General features: G+C 41.4%; 1 protein-coding gene across 8 annotated transcripts in view; it reads right to left on the bottom strand.

Annotated features, from left to right (window-relative positions):
* Positions 1-15,562, bottom strand: part of map7d3 (MAP7 domain containing 3) — a 32,652-nt gene that overhangs the window by 11,563 nt on the left and 5,527 nt on the right. The window contains exons 2-11 of one of the 8 annotated variants that reach the window (XM_059345761.1): positions 11,074-11,181; positions 10,671-10,751; positions 10,376-10,539; positions 9,959-10,070; positions 8,551-8,634; positions 7,713-7,820; positions 6,831-6,932; positions 5,896-5,994; positions 3,696-3,821; positions 804-943 (exon numbers count right to left, since the gene is read on the bottom strand). In XM_059345761.1, coding sequence (XP_059201744.1) covers positions 804-943; positions 3,696-3,821; positions 5,896-5,994; positions 6,831-6,932; positions 7,713-7,820; positions 8,551-8,634; positions 9,959-10,070; positions 10,376-10,539; positions 10,671-10,751; positions 11,074-11,181 — 1,124 coding nt within the window. The remainder of the gene's footprint in view (positions 1-803; positions 944-3,695; positions 3,822-5,895; positions 5,995-6,830; positions 6,933-7,712; positions 7,821-8,550; positions 8,635-9,958; positions 10,071-10,375; positions 10,540-10,670; positions 10,752-11,073; positions 11,182-15,562) is intronic. The other 7 variants (XM_059345762.1, XM_059345764.1, XM_059345765.1 and 4 more) reach the window with 7 other exon arrangements.

The raw sequence follows: 15,562 nt of genomic DNA, 5'->3' as shown, positions 1-15,562 counted from the left end.
AGTTAAAATCTATTACAGATGTCATTTGACACCAGGTTTTAAAAATGGCATCTTAATTACAATATACTGGAAAAACTGGGTTGATTTTGTGTCTCCATTGAGAGCAGACTTTGTACAGTAAGGGCACTGTGTATTGTAGATTATAGACCCCCTTGTTTCAGGCTAAAAACTTGTTCATTGTTCATATGTTTATTTGATTTGTTTACCCTCCAACGGGAGAAAAAGGGACAATGCAAGAGAGGTATGAAAATAAGGAGAGTAGTGGAAAAAGGTTACATTTTACTTCTACTGTAACTTTACTTGATAATTTGTGTCAAACTATGTCTCTTCTCTGTGGTGGAGAAGTATGCGAATATTCTACTACTGTTGGAAAATTGTACAGCACATGTAAAATGTCGATGGAATGTTGATATGTGGAATCAATAAAAAAGATAATAAAAAAAATAATAATAAAAAAAAAAGAAACATCAAATTGTCGTCAGCAACTTCCATTCTTCAAATACAGTAAAAGCAAACTGCCCTCCTCTGGGAAAGAATATCATTCCCTGAGCTACCTCAAGCATGTGATTTGACACACACAAATGTCAAGTATCTCCACTGGTAGAGGCATATGAGATAGACTTATTTAATGACATCACAAAAGTGCAGCTCAAGGAGAACAGCACAGAGAGGACATTCAGGAAATCATGACTATCTGCTCTGAACGTTTCCACTTCAGATAATTAACAGCATTTGTTTTAGTACGTTTTGTTTAAAGGCCAGTTTACACAGTTAGTCACATTAACGTCAAGAGGTATTCTCACCAGTGAAGGGTCGAGGGCTCCGTCAGCAGACACAGAGGTGGTCATGCCGCTCTTCTGTCGGTCAATGCTGCGGCTTCGCACGGGTCCCCGCGGCGGGTGCAGGGGACTGGCAGAAGCTGAGCGAGGACACAGGTGACACTCTGGTAAAGGACACAGTCATCGCAGGGCCAGGAGAGCAAAACCAATGGGAGGCGTGAAAAGCGGCCGAGTTGGGCAGCAAAGCAGCAAAATGAAAGAAGAATGAAAGAGAGCGGAGGAAAAGAGGGAGAGAAAGAGAGAGAGGAAGGGAGGGTAGATGATGGTTGAAAGATAAGCAGGACAGTGTTTTTATAAGGGGACAAGAGCACAAAAAAAAAAAAGCGATTTGTTAGATAAAGCACTTTAGGCAAGAAGCTTGATTTTCTGAAGCCTTGATTGGGCTGGAGATTACATGAGACATGGGAAACAGAGGGCAACATTCTCACAAAAATCCCAGACAGGTTCCAAAGCCTCTGGACACAACATGAACAAACCTGAACACCAAGCACCACAGCACAGCACACGCTACACAAAACCTACCACCAACACAGTAAACACAAACACTGACACTGCAAAGACACATCACACAGATTCATTAGTACACTAAACGCACAGTGAATGTTGATAGTGTTGTTTGTTGTGTTCTGTTACAGTTACTTAAAATAACGAGAGTAGTGTGCAGTCTTTGACTCCATCCTGCCGTCATAATGTAACTCAGATATTGAACACTTTGGTCATTGGTCAAAGTCGTCTCCGGCACAAGCACGACCTAACAATTTCTACAGAATTCAACACACAAACAAATCTAAATTGTATGTAAACAGTGTCAACTAATCTGAAATGTTGATGCCGAGCTGCTTAATAACCACAACTGCTCTGACCACGGGGTTTAAGTGTCGTCTGTAGTTAGCAAGGAGACTGTTGACTACTGGCTATGAGCTTGCTGTGTCAGTTTGAGGGATTAGCCATGATAATCCTGAGACCTAGAGAACTCTCCCTGCTACTGCTTGCTAACAAATGTGTTGCATTCTGACAGCACACTAATCAACTATAAGGGCTGTTTCCACTACCGAGCAATACCCGGACAATACCCGGAATGAGGCGGGTCTCACTTGCTGAAACGCCCCTAATTTGAACACGAGCAGTCCGGAGACGGCTTTTGTCCGGACTTTTTTAGTCCCTGTTGAAGAGCAGGGTCTTTATTCACCCCTGAAAACAGCCTGGTTACTGATTGGATAGATTGCTAAGCGGGATGTAAGGTAGCATTCTACACGACAACAACACAGCCCCTAAGCAACTATTTTTCAAGAAAGTGACTGGAGACAAATCCAGCGACTCCTTCTTACTCTTCTTAAAGAGCCACTAACAAGCCGGAGGCCGGCTTGTTAAGAAGAGTCGCCGTTAGCTGCAGTTAGCTACAGTTAGCTCTGTAGCATACAGTGTGTATGTGCTGCTGCAGGAGGTGTTCACTTAGGGATCTCTGTTTGTTTACAACAAGCACCGGACACTCTGTGCACAGTTAGCCATGTCGTTAATTCACAATCACTATGTTTATGATCAGCGGAGACTCTGTGCATAATTAGCTATGTTGTGCACCAGAGTCTCATAAATCCCTCTGGGGGCTAACTTGTAGTCGAAACACGCAGACTTTTCAGAGGGTGCGGCCTGAGACTTCCCCAGTGGCTACTTTCCCCCCCTAGTCGTAACACGCTATCGTGACTATGAAATTTACCCTGCCATTGGCTACTGTTGCTGCTGCTGCTAATGCAGATGTGTCATGTTTCTACTGGGACTATACTTAGCAGAAGATCTATAGCTGCTAATGGGTTTGTAATGGCCGGTCAATAAACACCACAACCCAAAACCAACACGGGGAATACAGTTGCAGCTTTGGAATGAGTCAGTGCTTTACAGGATGGCTCTTTCTATCTTAAAGAAAATATTCAACAAGAAAAATGCAGTATTCATCAGTGTGTGTCAGGAGATTCATTCCAGGATGTCTCAGCCAAGTCTGCAGCTATGTATATCCTCAACCGCTACCATATGTACTGGAAGTCACTCCCATCATAGAATTCCACAGAAGCAGTTTCTCTTAAAATGTAAGGCATGTGGGTCATCCGGTGGGACACAAAACCTCACCTAGTTGGCTTCAAAACACATTTTACTACAAAATGTCAGCTAAAAACCTAGTGCCATCTTATTATTTTCTAAAGTGTGACTTCAAGCCTATACATTCTATGGAAATGCCAGTAATTACTACTCCAGCAACATGTGCTGGAGTCCCCAGCACTCTGGTGCCACTACCAGAACACATGCAGCAGCACAACAGTCTCATTCTGACGTAACAAGAACCAACAGGTAAGCAGCTTAGAGCAAATCTCCCAGCATGGACCCTGAGGCTCCTCAGATGCAGAGAAATGCTCCCAGCCAAGTCAGCACCGCTCAGCTCAGCTCAGCACACAACAGTCAATTGTATCAGATCTGAGAGCGCATGTGAGCTGGACCAGTGTGTGTGTGTGTGTGTAAATATTTACTGTGTAACTATGCTCTCTCACATGAGTGTACTTTGCTGCAAATAATTACTGTATATACATAGCATAAACAGCTGATCGTTACAATAGTGTCTTTTAAACCCAGCGAGCTGTGCTGTGACTTCTGTAATTCCACTACCGCCAAAAAGCCACCGTTCACTTTGAAAGGATTGTTCCGAAGCATGAGGGTCTGCAGCAGAGCACTGGGATATGAGCTCTGATCTACTGAAGTGATACTGGGAGTGACTGGGCCAAGTTGCTACTGATAAAAATGAGACTAAGCAGAGAGGACTGGGGTCTGTGTCTAGCCTTCCTTCCTCTCTTTCAGGATTTCCGAGGTTACCTGGAGCATCTGTTCCTTCAGCGGACAGGGCGGCGGCGCTCTTGCTCCTAGCTAGTGAGGCCTGGGTGGGGGTGAGCAGGCGACTAAGGACCCCTCCGTCCACAGTGCCGGCCGGTGGCCTGCGGGCTACACGGCCGAAAAATCACCCGAAAAACAGAGGAGAACAGAGAGGCCAAGAAGGAAAGAGTGGATGAGAATGGGGGATGAAGGCAAAACAAAGAGGGGTAGGAGGGGAGGGGGGGGTCAATGAGAAAGGTCACCATGTGATTTAACCAACAGGAAAGAATCAACATCAACAACCAAAGGTTATGTCTCAAAAATCTTACATGGGCTCCTTTTTAACCCATTGAAGCCTGGAAAGCGTTTACGTCGTTTTGTAGTATTTGTATAAGCTCTCAAATACTTTTTGAATTTCATTTCTATCTGCTACAGAGGCAGAATTTTTCCAGAATTTCCAGAAAATTAGAGGCTTATTTTAAAATCGCCCAGCGGTTTTTCAGGCCTCAATGGGTTAACTGTCTTTATCTTGTTAACTTTCAGTGATATTCAATGAGTCAGTGAGAGACAGTGAGGAAAGGATGCCATGGAAGAGTGCTGAGACAGACCAAGGACTGATTGTCTGGTAACTGAAGATCAGTTAAAAACAGTAATCAAAGTAGACAACAAGGTCAAATCAATGGTCCCTTGAGGTAAAGGGAGGTGTGCTGATGGGAAAAAACAATCCATTAGTGAACTTCAAAAGACAGTAGAGAAATACTATTGGGTAGGAAGATGAGAAGTGAAACAAACCTATAAGTGATAGGGCAAGTGGCTGTGACCAGGCAAAGGCTCTTTAGCTTCTGCTGTGCAAACTTACTCTATGGTTAATAAGAAGAAGGCATCCAATTTGATTAAAATTAAGAAGTTGAATACGGTTGCAAGTACTGAAGAAGTCAGTATGTTATAAAAAGCACTATGGTAGACATTGATTTCACAGCAGAAACAAAGAGCTCTTGCTTCCATGAAATGAAAGACTTAACAATTCTCCCATTTAGGCCGTGGTTGCTACCTACGTTACCACGTAGAAATCATACTAGAAGAGAGTTAAAGTGCTGACGGGTTGGTTTTGCCACATGTCCCTAAATGCTAGCTCATCAAAAGAAGAGTACAGAGTCACACACTTCCCTTCTGAGACCCTTACTGAGGAGACATCTGTTGCAGACAGACGTGTTTGTTAGCTGACGAGTGCTAGCTCCTGAAGCACGGCTCGCTGCTCCGCACCCAGGAATTAAGAATCTGGGTTATTAGTCTTAGATAAGGTTCTAGTTAGGAAATATGTGTTAGGCGGTGGAGCTTTGGGGTTAAATAACCTTTTTTTTTTGCAGATTGGAAGTATTGAGTCAGTATGAATGATGGTAGCCGTGTTGTATTATTGTCTAGGTTAACCACACAGAACAAACATGTATACAGCACAGGAACATTTTTATATGTGATCATCTGCATGGATGCTGACATGGCTATAGGACAAACAAAAGCATTGGTGGTTAATGGCAATACACAGACTGCAGTGAGTTGGTTATTTCTGTGCTCTGGGGGTGCTACAGTGGGATGGCACTGACAAACACCACAGTGAAGCATGAGCCTAGTGACTTAAATCCAGCTATGACGTCACCTTGGAGGAAGAAAACAATCAACACTTTGTGACAACAAAACAATACACAACGAAACCATTCCTGGGTTGTTACTTGAAAAGACAACAATAAAAAAGGTTAAAACAAGATAAGCTGTCAGTCAGAAACGTGGCACAGAACAAGATCTGGTAGGTTAAGACAGCAGAAAGGTTAGAGCACACATGGAATGAGCACAGTGTTCCCAGTAAATCACAGACACACAACAGTTTAGAGAGGCTTAGCAGCTGCCTTGGGGTAATTCAGCAGCCAGTGAGAAAGACTTAACTTAGAGAGACAGAATGAAGGAACGCATAGAAAGAGGAGTCGGCCAGTTTATAGACCCGTGTAGCCGATGACGCTGCATTGAGCAAAAAGTTATCCCCAAAACCTCTTAGTAGCCGTCAGTTTCCATAAAGTTTTAAAACCGTGCATATTTAGAATAAGCAAGCCGTTAACATCATAGCAACATGCTTGTTATTCAGAAAATGGAGGCCTTAGTGATGCAGAAAGGGGCATGGAAAAAATGACTGCTGATTGTTCATGCTAGCCACCTTGATCGTCCGTTGTCCCCTTATCTGGCTTGGCAGGGGTCTGTGATCTGCCCACACTTACTCGTGTGAGGGAGGAACTTCTCGTCTTGAGGGAACGGCCTACGGACATGAGAGTGAGTTATACCCATGCAGGCACTGGGACAGTCAATAAGGAATCCCCAAAGATAGTTTACAAGTCATGTGCACTTCATTTGGCCTTGTGTGAGTCACCAGGCTAGGGCAAACAGCAGCTGATTTGAGGTGTAATGTCTCAGTACACAGAGGAGAGTTGTAACTTCCCAATCTGATAATAGTTTAGGTCTCCTGTTGAAGCTTTAATAGTTGTGTGTTTCAACCATAGAAATAGAATAAGGGCAGAATTGAAGTGGTCATTTGGCTGGTACAAAACAAAATGGTGAATGTTGTAAGCTGCCTCGGCAGTTTAGAGAATGCCGACTGAATGACTGGTATGAATTGGCAAGCTAGCCTGCAAATTAGCGGGTGGCTCAGCTAGCTTTAGTGCTACACTGGTTAAAGAAATTGAGCTTAACCAAGTTTTCACTCACCGGGCAATAGCAGTGTGTTTGCCTGCTTTGGTTGCATTGCAATACTCCTCTGCTTGTTTGGCAGTTACCGCCATACCTCACCTCAGTTTATATGGAAGTTAGCCCATTTCAATGACAATGGTACACATAAAAATGTCTGCCTGACCATACTGCTATGTTGACTTGAATGAAAACTGTAATTCTACTCTTATTCTATTTCTGCGTTTTAAACTATTGGCATGTACCGAGTCAGCTTGTTATGTGGTTGTCATAGCTGTGACAGAGCTTACGTTATAATAGAACTTATTGAATATATTTACTCTATAACATGTGGTGGTTCAGCAAATGTTTAACTGTACACCATGTTTGTAATGAAAGCATAGTGTGGGATGGATAGGAGATCTTTTGCACCTGTCTGTTCCACCTGAAGCTTTTTGCCGTCTTCCTTACTGGCCTGAGCAGCGTTGCCACTGTTAGGCAACCGGTTACAAGATGAACTCCTCTGCTTAATACCTGAGAGACAATGATGAAACACCCAATGGTGGATTTACACAATGCTCTCGTCAATGGTACAATGTTTCCCAGACCTTTTAGAATATACTCATGGGCCTGAGAAAGGAAAAACATAAATATTTAACAAGTTGAGAGGTAGAGAGAAATCAACAATATTAGAAAGATGAAATGGCACTGGCAGCCCAGTTGAAGCTGTGGAGAAATATAATCAAAATAATCAGATTGTGTTGATTATTTTCTAAAACAAATCAAATCAACGTCTTGTAAATCAAAATATTCTTAGGAATATTGTGACAGGCTTTTATACCACTATGGGAATATTTATGAATGCATCACCAGTTGGTGCTTGGGACCCCATCTGATTCTGAACATTTGATTTAGTGCTTCATAGAGGTGCATAGTGAATGAAGTGAGAGGCCATGCTACTTTATCATTAGCTGCAACCAGAGTCAGAGTCCATTTTTACCAATCTGTCAGTGCTCCAGCGAGCCTGTGTGTAAAAGCCTGGACATAGAGAGCACAGGGGTCAGAGTTCACGTCAGGCTTAAGAGTTGGAGGAGACTTTTTTTTCAGATAATCTTCTATTTTTCACTTGATAGGTCTTAATACGTAAATTATCATAAAATATATGTTTACCTAGATGATAATCGATTGTTTACAACATAGAACATTGGTTAATACACAGCACAGAAAAGCAGGGAGGGTGAGGGGAGGGAGGGAGGGAGGAGGAAATGAGGAGGAGAGGAAAAGGGAAGGCTGCAGGGAATGAAGGAGACTTACGTTTGTCGGGAGATTTGATAAGGGTGGCAGAGGAGGAGGATAGGCGTTTGCTGATGCCAGCCTCATACGGCTGTTTCAAGTTCATGGTGGATGTGGAGCGCTTGTCCACTAGGAGGGAGGAGGAGAGAGACAAGGGAGGCAGGGTTTACACTGGAGGCTGGACAATGGAGGAGGGCATTTGGGAACACACAAGGGAGTACAGGGTTCTGCCAGGTCCTAATTCTTCTAATATGCAAGGGTGAAACACTTAACAGTCTCATTCTAATAATATGTCTAAACGAAAAATAAATATATATTCATTTTTACCCAGTGATCTAATGTGCTACTAATGCAGTGAATATTTAGTGACATACACATGATATGCAGCTATTTGCAGGTAAATATCATGTTTAACATGAAAATGTACATTTTTAACAAACCATAACAACATTGTTGTGGTTTCGGAGCCAGGCATGATGGTTAGTGAACAACAGATGCTCATGTTGAAACACTCCAAAGAGGAGAGCATCACCAACATTACATGATCCGTGCCAGAGAATCCAGAGGGGCTGTAAGTCCTGTTGTGTTGTGTGCCATTCAATTGGGCTTCCATGCAAAGTTGCCCATGTGACCCAAAAGTGCTCAACAGTGAGTGACAAATCTAAAAGCTACACCTCCAGGTATCCACCCAGTACAAGGCACATTCAGAAAACAGGCCTGGTACAAAAACTGTTAGTGAAAAGCTGCCAGTTAGACTGCAGGTAGGGGGTTGGTGGAAAGCATAGAAGGTAACAGAGCCGTCTAGAGTGCCAGTGCCAGTCCATGCTGTGTCGGTGAGCAAATTATCAACAAACAAAACCTTGTCGACTCCTTGGTGGCTTTTCTGGCGAGGCAGGGGAGACAACTATAGTTACTGGAGATGAGGCGCTGGCATCAGAGTCTCCTGTGGGAAAAGACAGCTCCCGGAGAGGAGCGATAAAACACATGATGCTGAGGAACATCCTTCACACGAGCAAAGAGACAAGAGGTGAAACCTGGCTGCTAGCCATCAGCCTCATCTTGGCACCCAGAGCCTAAAGTAATAAATACACTTGCCTGAATATATATTTTTTTAAATGGGGCACACCAAAGAGTCTTCGGTTAGTACCTCAACAGTATAAACAAAATGTAATTCAAAAAGTATTTCAAAGTTACAAATGTTCTCTTTGTGAAGTGATGACACAGAGGGCTTAAGCGACATCACATGCAAGTAGTGACAGTGTGAGACGACAGTTTATTAAATCTCAATCAATAAATTTGATTTTATGACTTATAACAAAGCAGGGCTTGCATAATTGCTGACAGCTATCAACATCCAACAGTACTGTTGGCAATATTCGATTATATTTTCAAATTTAACTGAATCCGATTGTTGAAAGCTCTCCACTTTTAGAGGCTGAAAGGAGCATCTTTATTGCTTGTGGGAAAGGATGTCCCGATCAAATTTTTATTGCCCTTGATCCCGATCCAAGTCATTTAACATTGAGCATCTGCTGATACAGAGTCCCAACTCAATACTTCTTTTTTCCTAGATAATACAGCTACAGACAGCTCACATTAAAGCAATTACAGTGAATCTTGACAACTGAATAGCTCTGCCTTGGAAAAAGAAAGAAAAAAAAATCCCCTCTTAAATTGCTTTCCTCCATTTTATTCTTAATTATTTACACAGTATGAAATAAGTCTTGGATCAGGACATCCCTACTTATGGGTCCAGATTTGGAGCTATTAAGTTGAAAAGCTTATGTTTTCTATGTTATGCGTTAATGCTTGCTGCCCCTGAAAATTACTTAAAGAGATGTGCATCTCTTTAAATCTCCTACAGTAGCTATATTTTGTGGTGAAACATTTTAAAAAGATAGTCGATAGGTGTCTCTGTATTTTTAAAAAACGAAATGACAGAATACCGTGCCTGTCTCTGAATTAACACATTTGACAGAGAATCATGCGTATCAATGCCAGTTTAAGAGCCCTTTTACCAGAGAGTGTCATCTGGCAATGTCATCGGTTCCTGGCACAAAAAAAGCCCTAAATGGCCTTTTTTTATGTACAGTTTGGATGGATTTCCCCTGAAATGTGGTGACACCTGATGCCACTTTCATGTCTTGTTTTGAAGAAGTGGGGAGCTTTTGGTGTATCCTAACTGGCTCCTTGCTGCACTATGTCAAGTGGATGATGAAAGTCAAAAAGGAAAGGGGGAACTTTTGAGGTGATGCAATGGCACCTACCTGTTCGTCCATCTGAGTCTGTGGACAGTCCTCCCCAGGACCATCTTTTCTGCCTCTGCTCCACTCGCTGACTACGCTCCAGTGTCCGCCGCATCACTGCCTCATAGTGCTCCTGCAGCGTCACGGGGCAGGGGGAAGAAAAAAATGCAAGTCATTTACAGCAGTGCAACATTCATCCTTAAACCAGAAGCTGAGAGGACAAGACCTGACGATGTTATAACAGTAATACAATGAATGCATGACTGTGCTTTTATCCCTATACAATATATAATACCTATATAATACCCTATATAATACATCTATAAAGGAAACAATGCAACATAAAACTGTGTTTCTGTGTAAATTCTTTTAATCATCAGAGTCAAATCAACTGAGTAATAACAAGAAGTGCTCTGACTCCACCTCTGCTGCAGCTACCTTTTCCTCTTCCTGTTTCAGCTTCCTTTTCTCCTCCACAGCCAATCGTTTCTGCTCCTCTTTCCTTCGCGCTTCATCAACCTTTTTCTGACGCTCCTCCAACTGACGCTCAACTTGCATCTTGGACTTGCGCTCCCGCTCCATGATCTGAGAGTCTCGCAAAGCTGACCGCACAAAGCAAACAGCATGTGCAAGCATGCAGGAAAAACAGTCATTTATGAGTATGTTGTCCTTGTATGTTGTCCTTGGCTTAGGCTAAAATAATTTAACACAGAAAGTGGCATCGCCCTCTTACCCTGTTGTCTTTCTGCCTCCTCTCGCCTTTCTTTTGCTACTCGCAGTCGGTCGTCTATTCGAAGCGCGGCACCGTCGATGACTTCAAATGCATACATTTTTATATGTGGTTAAAAGGTAAAGCACATGCAGCAATGCACATTCAGAGAACAGAAGAGGGGATTATAATGCAGCATGCAGTTACAAAGGCTGATGTGTGCATGTGACTGTATTAATGCGCTTTGTCAACTGTTACAGTAATAACATGATGACTCAGGTTTACCTGCAGTAAGCTACAGTGACAGGGTGGTGGAAGTGGATTATGTTGCATCTAATGGTTCAGATTATGGAAGACAATGGAGTGGTGACAGGGCAGTATCTGTGGGAACCAATCTGTTTCTGTGTCAAGGTGTGGTGTCATTTACCTGGCCTACTCCCCTGAGGTTTAGCTGCTGCTGCTGTGTTGGTTGTAGGTCCTGGGCTGTTCCCTGACAGGCTGCGCCGCTCCTCGGCTTGTGCCTGTGCAGCTGCAGCTGTATGTAGAAAAACACACAGACACCCACAGAACTAGAGTCAAATCATTACATGTCAGACAAAGCAGATTACATCGCATAAAATGACGGAAACAGAATTGCTTTGGGTTTTCCAAACCAATCAGGTTTAAATGAGCCATTTTTCTCTGTGCTTTGTTTTCTATAGGAATGCCAGTTCTAGAGAGATCCAACGGATTTGAAGCTGCAGAACAATTCAGCTATTCAACCGACTGACATAACCCCCCGCTCATGGTCACCCTGTAGCCAGCCATACACAGCTCTCTGTGACAAGCTCGGAGGGATGGTCTGATACGAGAAACATGTCTGGAATCAAACCTTTGTGGACTTCCTGCCTAGTATACAGCTAAAATTCTGAGGGTTTTGAACACAACCTCTGCCAAAAACATAAACATTTATTTAAAAAATCAAAATTTTATAGGACAAAATTTAAGTTACTGCGTATTCGCATGAAACTGTTTTACAATTAATTACAACAAATTATTTTCTTTGGGGAGTTTCCACACCACAAAGAGAACATGGAACAATACCCACAGAGGATCAAGTAAGGTATGAATTACAAACATGCTTGTACAGTAGCAAATATATGAACTTTCCCCCTCAGACCAACAACGGGTCAATAGCACGTTCTTCAGCCAAAACTATTAACAGGAAAATCTTGCTCAGGAGACACAAGGGCAAGGAAGGAAGGAAACAGTTAGGACATGATCAAGCTTAATGCGCCCTGGTATCAGCCTTTTCTCCACTCTCTTTCCTCCTGTGTGGGTTGAGCATTACAGAACTGCTGACAAAGAGGCAAAACGATTGTCAGTCATGTGATATTCACATTACTGATGAACACTTCTAACTGTACCCATAAAGTCTCCATCACAAACATAAAATCTTACTGCTGCCAAAACCACTACTACTAATAATTGCAATATGTATATAAGAATACTGATTAAGCTTTCAGGCAAAATTACTTTTAGAATTGTTTCATGACATCTATAAACACGTCTCTTTAAAAAGGACAAGACTGCTTCTATAAGTTTTGGCCTATTTATCGTACTATAAATTAGACCTATCTGGATAACCACATTTTGTTGGAAGATATATTGTCCCAGAAATAATTGCTATAAACAATACTGTTGTCATTTTAACACAATTTAAAGCCACTGATAAAATAATGATATAATAGCATGATAATGTGAGAAGATCCTTTTGAATAGCAATGACCTTTTGAGTGTGTGAGAGAAAAACACATCCACATAGACAGCCGAAGAGAGGACAGAAGCAGTATGAGAGCAAAATGTGTCTCGGTTATGTTTTTCCTGTTTATTTGGCTTAGGGGCTGGAAAAAAAAAACGTTACGGATGTCGGATGTAGTGACACAGAAAAGTAAAACTAGTGTTGACCAAATGTACTTAATATACAAAAGAGCTGTTCTCCCACTTTTTACAGATATGAGACAAGATAAAATGCCCCACCTCCGTTGCTTGTGGCATAATGTGTCGAGTCATGGTCATATGTGCCCTCCAAGCAGCACATAACTGCACCAACAACTACTGTAAGACAGTCTCATCTCTCCAACAAGCCAGTTTTTCTTTCTAACATGGAGCAGTTGCACTGTTTTCACATATGCTCGTCTTTGCCATATGTGTAATTTTATTATACAATAGCAATGTATATATCATACTTTCATGATTATTATGATTGTGTATTATTGTTTTATTATTATTTATTTATTTCCGCCCCCTTTTTTTAAAATTAATTCTATTTATTTATTAATATGATTTAATTTAATTTATTTATTATTGATAAATACATTTATTTTATTTATTTACTTATTTATTTTTATTAACTCAAGTTTTTTTTTTCCTCCGAGATTACGGTACTGTTGGTTATGAGTGGGAGGGATGGGGTTTTATGACTGTATGTTCGTTGTTGTGTTCATTGTGTATTACTTTTTGGGAAAAAACTCAATAAATAAATAAAGTTTTGAAGAAGCAATGTATATATCTTGATACAACTCTAATAGTAGACAAATGTATATTATCTCATAATATTGTTACATCTCCAACCCCGGATTGGAAAAGTCCTTAAGATTTTCTTGTACTTCCCATCAAACATTTTCCAACAGCAAGTCACTGGAAGGCATTTCTTTATAAAGCAGCAATAGGAAATGCAGCCGCTATAGACATTTCTCTTTAACCTTCTTACAAGAAGTTTTACCAAAATTGTCTACCAATTTGCATATTCATATCAAATATGGTTTGTTTATGCTTTTGAACCATTCATTCATTCATTCATTATCCTTAACCGCACTCGAGTCGCGGGGGGCTGCGGCCAATCCCAGCTGTCATTGGGCGAGAAGCAGGGTTCACCCTGGACGGTAGGGGTGTGCCATATCGTATCGTTCACGATAATATTGGTATATTTTTTTTATGGTTAAAAAAAATCCATATCATGATATTGGCAACATTCCTACCTCTTGATGTAGTGGTTAAAGTTGTTTTAATCACAAAAAGCTACTTACTCCCTGTCGCTAAACACATGCAGCTTTCAAAATAAGAGCACAGTGTGTTAACAGAATCCACCACAGAACTTACAAGAAGACTGTCAAAATAAGATGCCTTAAATAAAACATACAAGAACCTTTATTCTCCTTTACAAAATGTCATTAAAATATGCCCCCGGAGCCCCTAAATGGTTATTTTTTATTATTTGCTCATACTCAAGAGTCAAGAGTAATTTTTTTTTATATTTGGCAACTGTTGAGATTTGCACTTCACACTACATTTTAGATTTTTGTTTATTTATACAGACTAAAATATCATATAATCATATTTTCTATATATTTTTAAGTATTTCGTAATATCGTCAAGAATATCGTTATCGCAAAAATAGCCTCAAATATCGTGATATTCTTTTAGGGCCATATCGCCCATCCCTACTGGACGGGTCGCCAGACTATCACAGGGCTGACACATAGACAGACAATCACCCTCTCATTCACACCTACTGGCAATTTAGAGTCACCAATTAAACCTTAGTGCATGTTTTTGGACTGTGGGAGGAAGCTGGAGGACCAGGAGACAACCCACGCTGACACAGGGAGAACATGCAAACTCCACACTGAAGAGCCGCAGGCCGGGGTCAAACAGGCAAGAGTGCTAACCACTGCACCATCGTTTAGCCCGCCTTTGAACCAAAGAAAGCTTTAGAAGTGCAGACAAAAAAGAAATGACAGGGTATGTGTACACTGGACAGTTCATTTAAGGTTGATTATGCAACTGTCACAGAGTTTTCAACCAAACAATCCTCCTGAAGTAGCTGGAACAAAACAGATATCAGACTTACCAGCAGCTGGACAAAGCAAGGACAGCTGACAGGGTGAGTAGTCATGCACTGATTATCTGTATTCTGAAGCAGCATCAATGCTCTCCAGCCAAAGAAGCTTATGAGGGTCAAAGTCTGCTGCTAGTGCCCAGTGGAAGTGTACTGGTCACTTCTGCTCTCAGACTCCCTTCCTTAACCCCATTGGCGAGTAGGCTAAATGAAGGTGGGTGAGTTAAGAAAAAATGGCTGTGATTTGAATCCACTTTTAACATCTTTTATGATAAAAAAGAGTAACTTAACACTCTTAATGCACTAACTAAATCAGTTTCTACTCTGTGTTATTAAAATGATTATGTGGTGGGAATTAAACAATCAACAAAAAGACCCCTGACCTCGAAGAGAAGACTTTAATTAGCATGCTGAGGTGTGTAAACAGTACCACGCTGTGTGTTTAGCTGACACTATAGGTTACCATATGGATTTTGTGACACTGATGAAACTGCTAATAACCTTCCAACAACACAAACATTCTCCTTTACTCAAGAGAATAGACAGGAAAAACAGACGTGGCACTGTGGGCTAAAGGAGCCAATCTATATTCAGCGGAAAAGGCAAGCTTATTTTAGGGCATAAATGAAACACAAATACAAAGTGAAAACACATTTATCTCTCGAGAAAAATAAGATGCTCACTATTGATTCTCCATGGCTAGGCCATCAATTGTGCAGAATATGCAACTTAAATGTCCTGGCTATGAATCCTTCCCTGTTTCTCTCCACACTCATACAAAAGGCAATAGAATATTCAATAAATAAATGCCAAGTACCATGTGCAACAGGGTAACTGTTGCTAAGTGACACACAGCAGCTTGGGATGGATGAAGAGCTTTTCAACCATGCTTAGGCCTGTATCAATGCAGGCATTGACCCTGAAATTAGATGATTCATAGCTAAATAAAGACAGCAGAGCGACTAAAGTGTCAGTTTACAGGCAACAATTGCTTAGCTGGGCTGTACAATATACAGTATATCAACAGTAACACCTT

Source organism: Centropristis striata, chromosome 12, assembly GCF_030273125.1.
Source record: "Centropristis striata isolate RG_2023a ecotype Rhode Island chromosome 12, C.striata_1.0, whole genome shotgun sequence".
Taxonomy (NCBI): domain Eukaryota; kingdom Metazoa; phylum Chordata; class Actinopteri; order Perciformes; family Serranidae; genus Centropristis; species Centropristis striata.
This window is presented reverse-complemented; position numbering and strand designations above follow the sequence as displayed.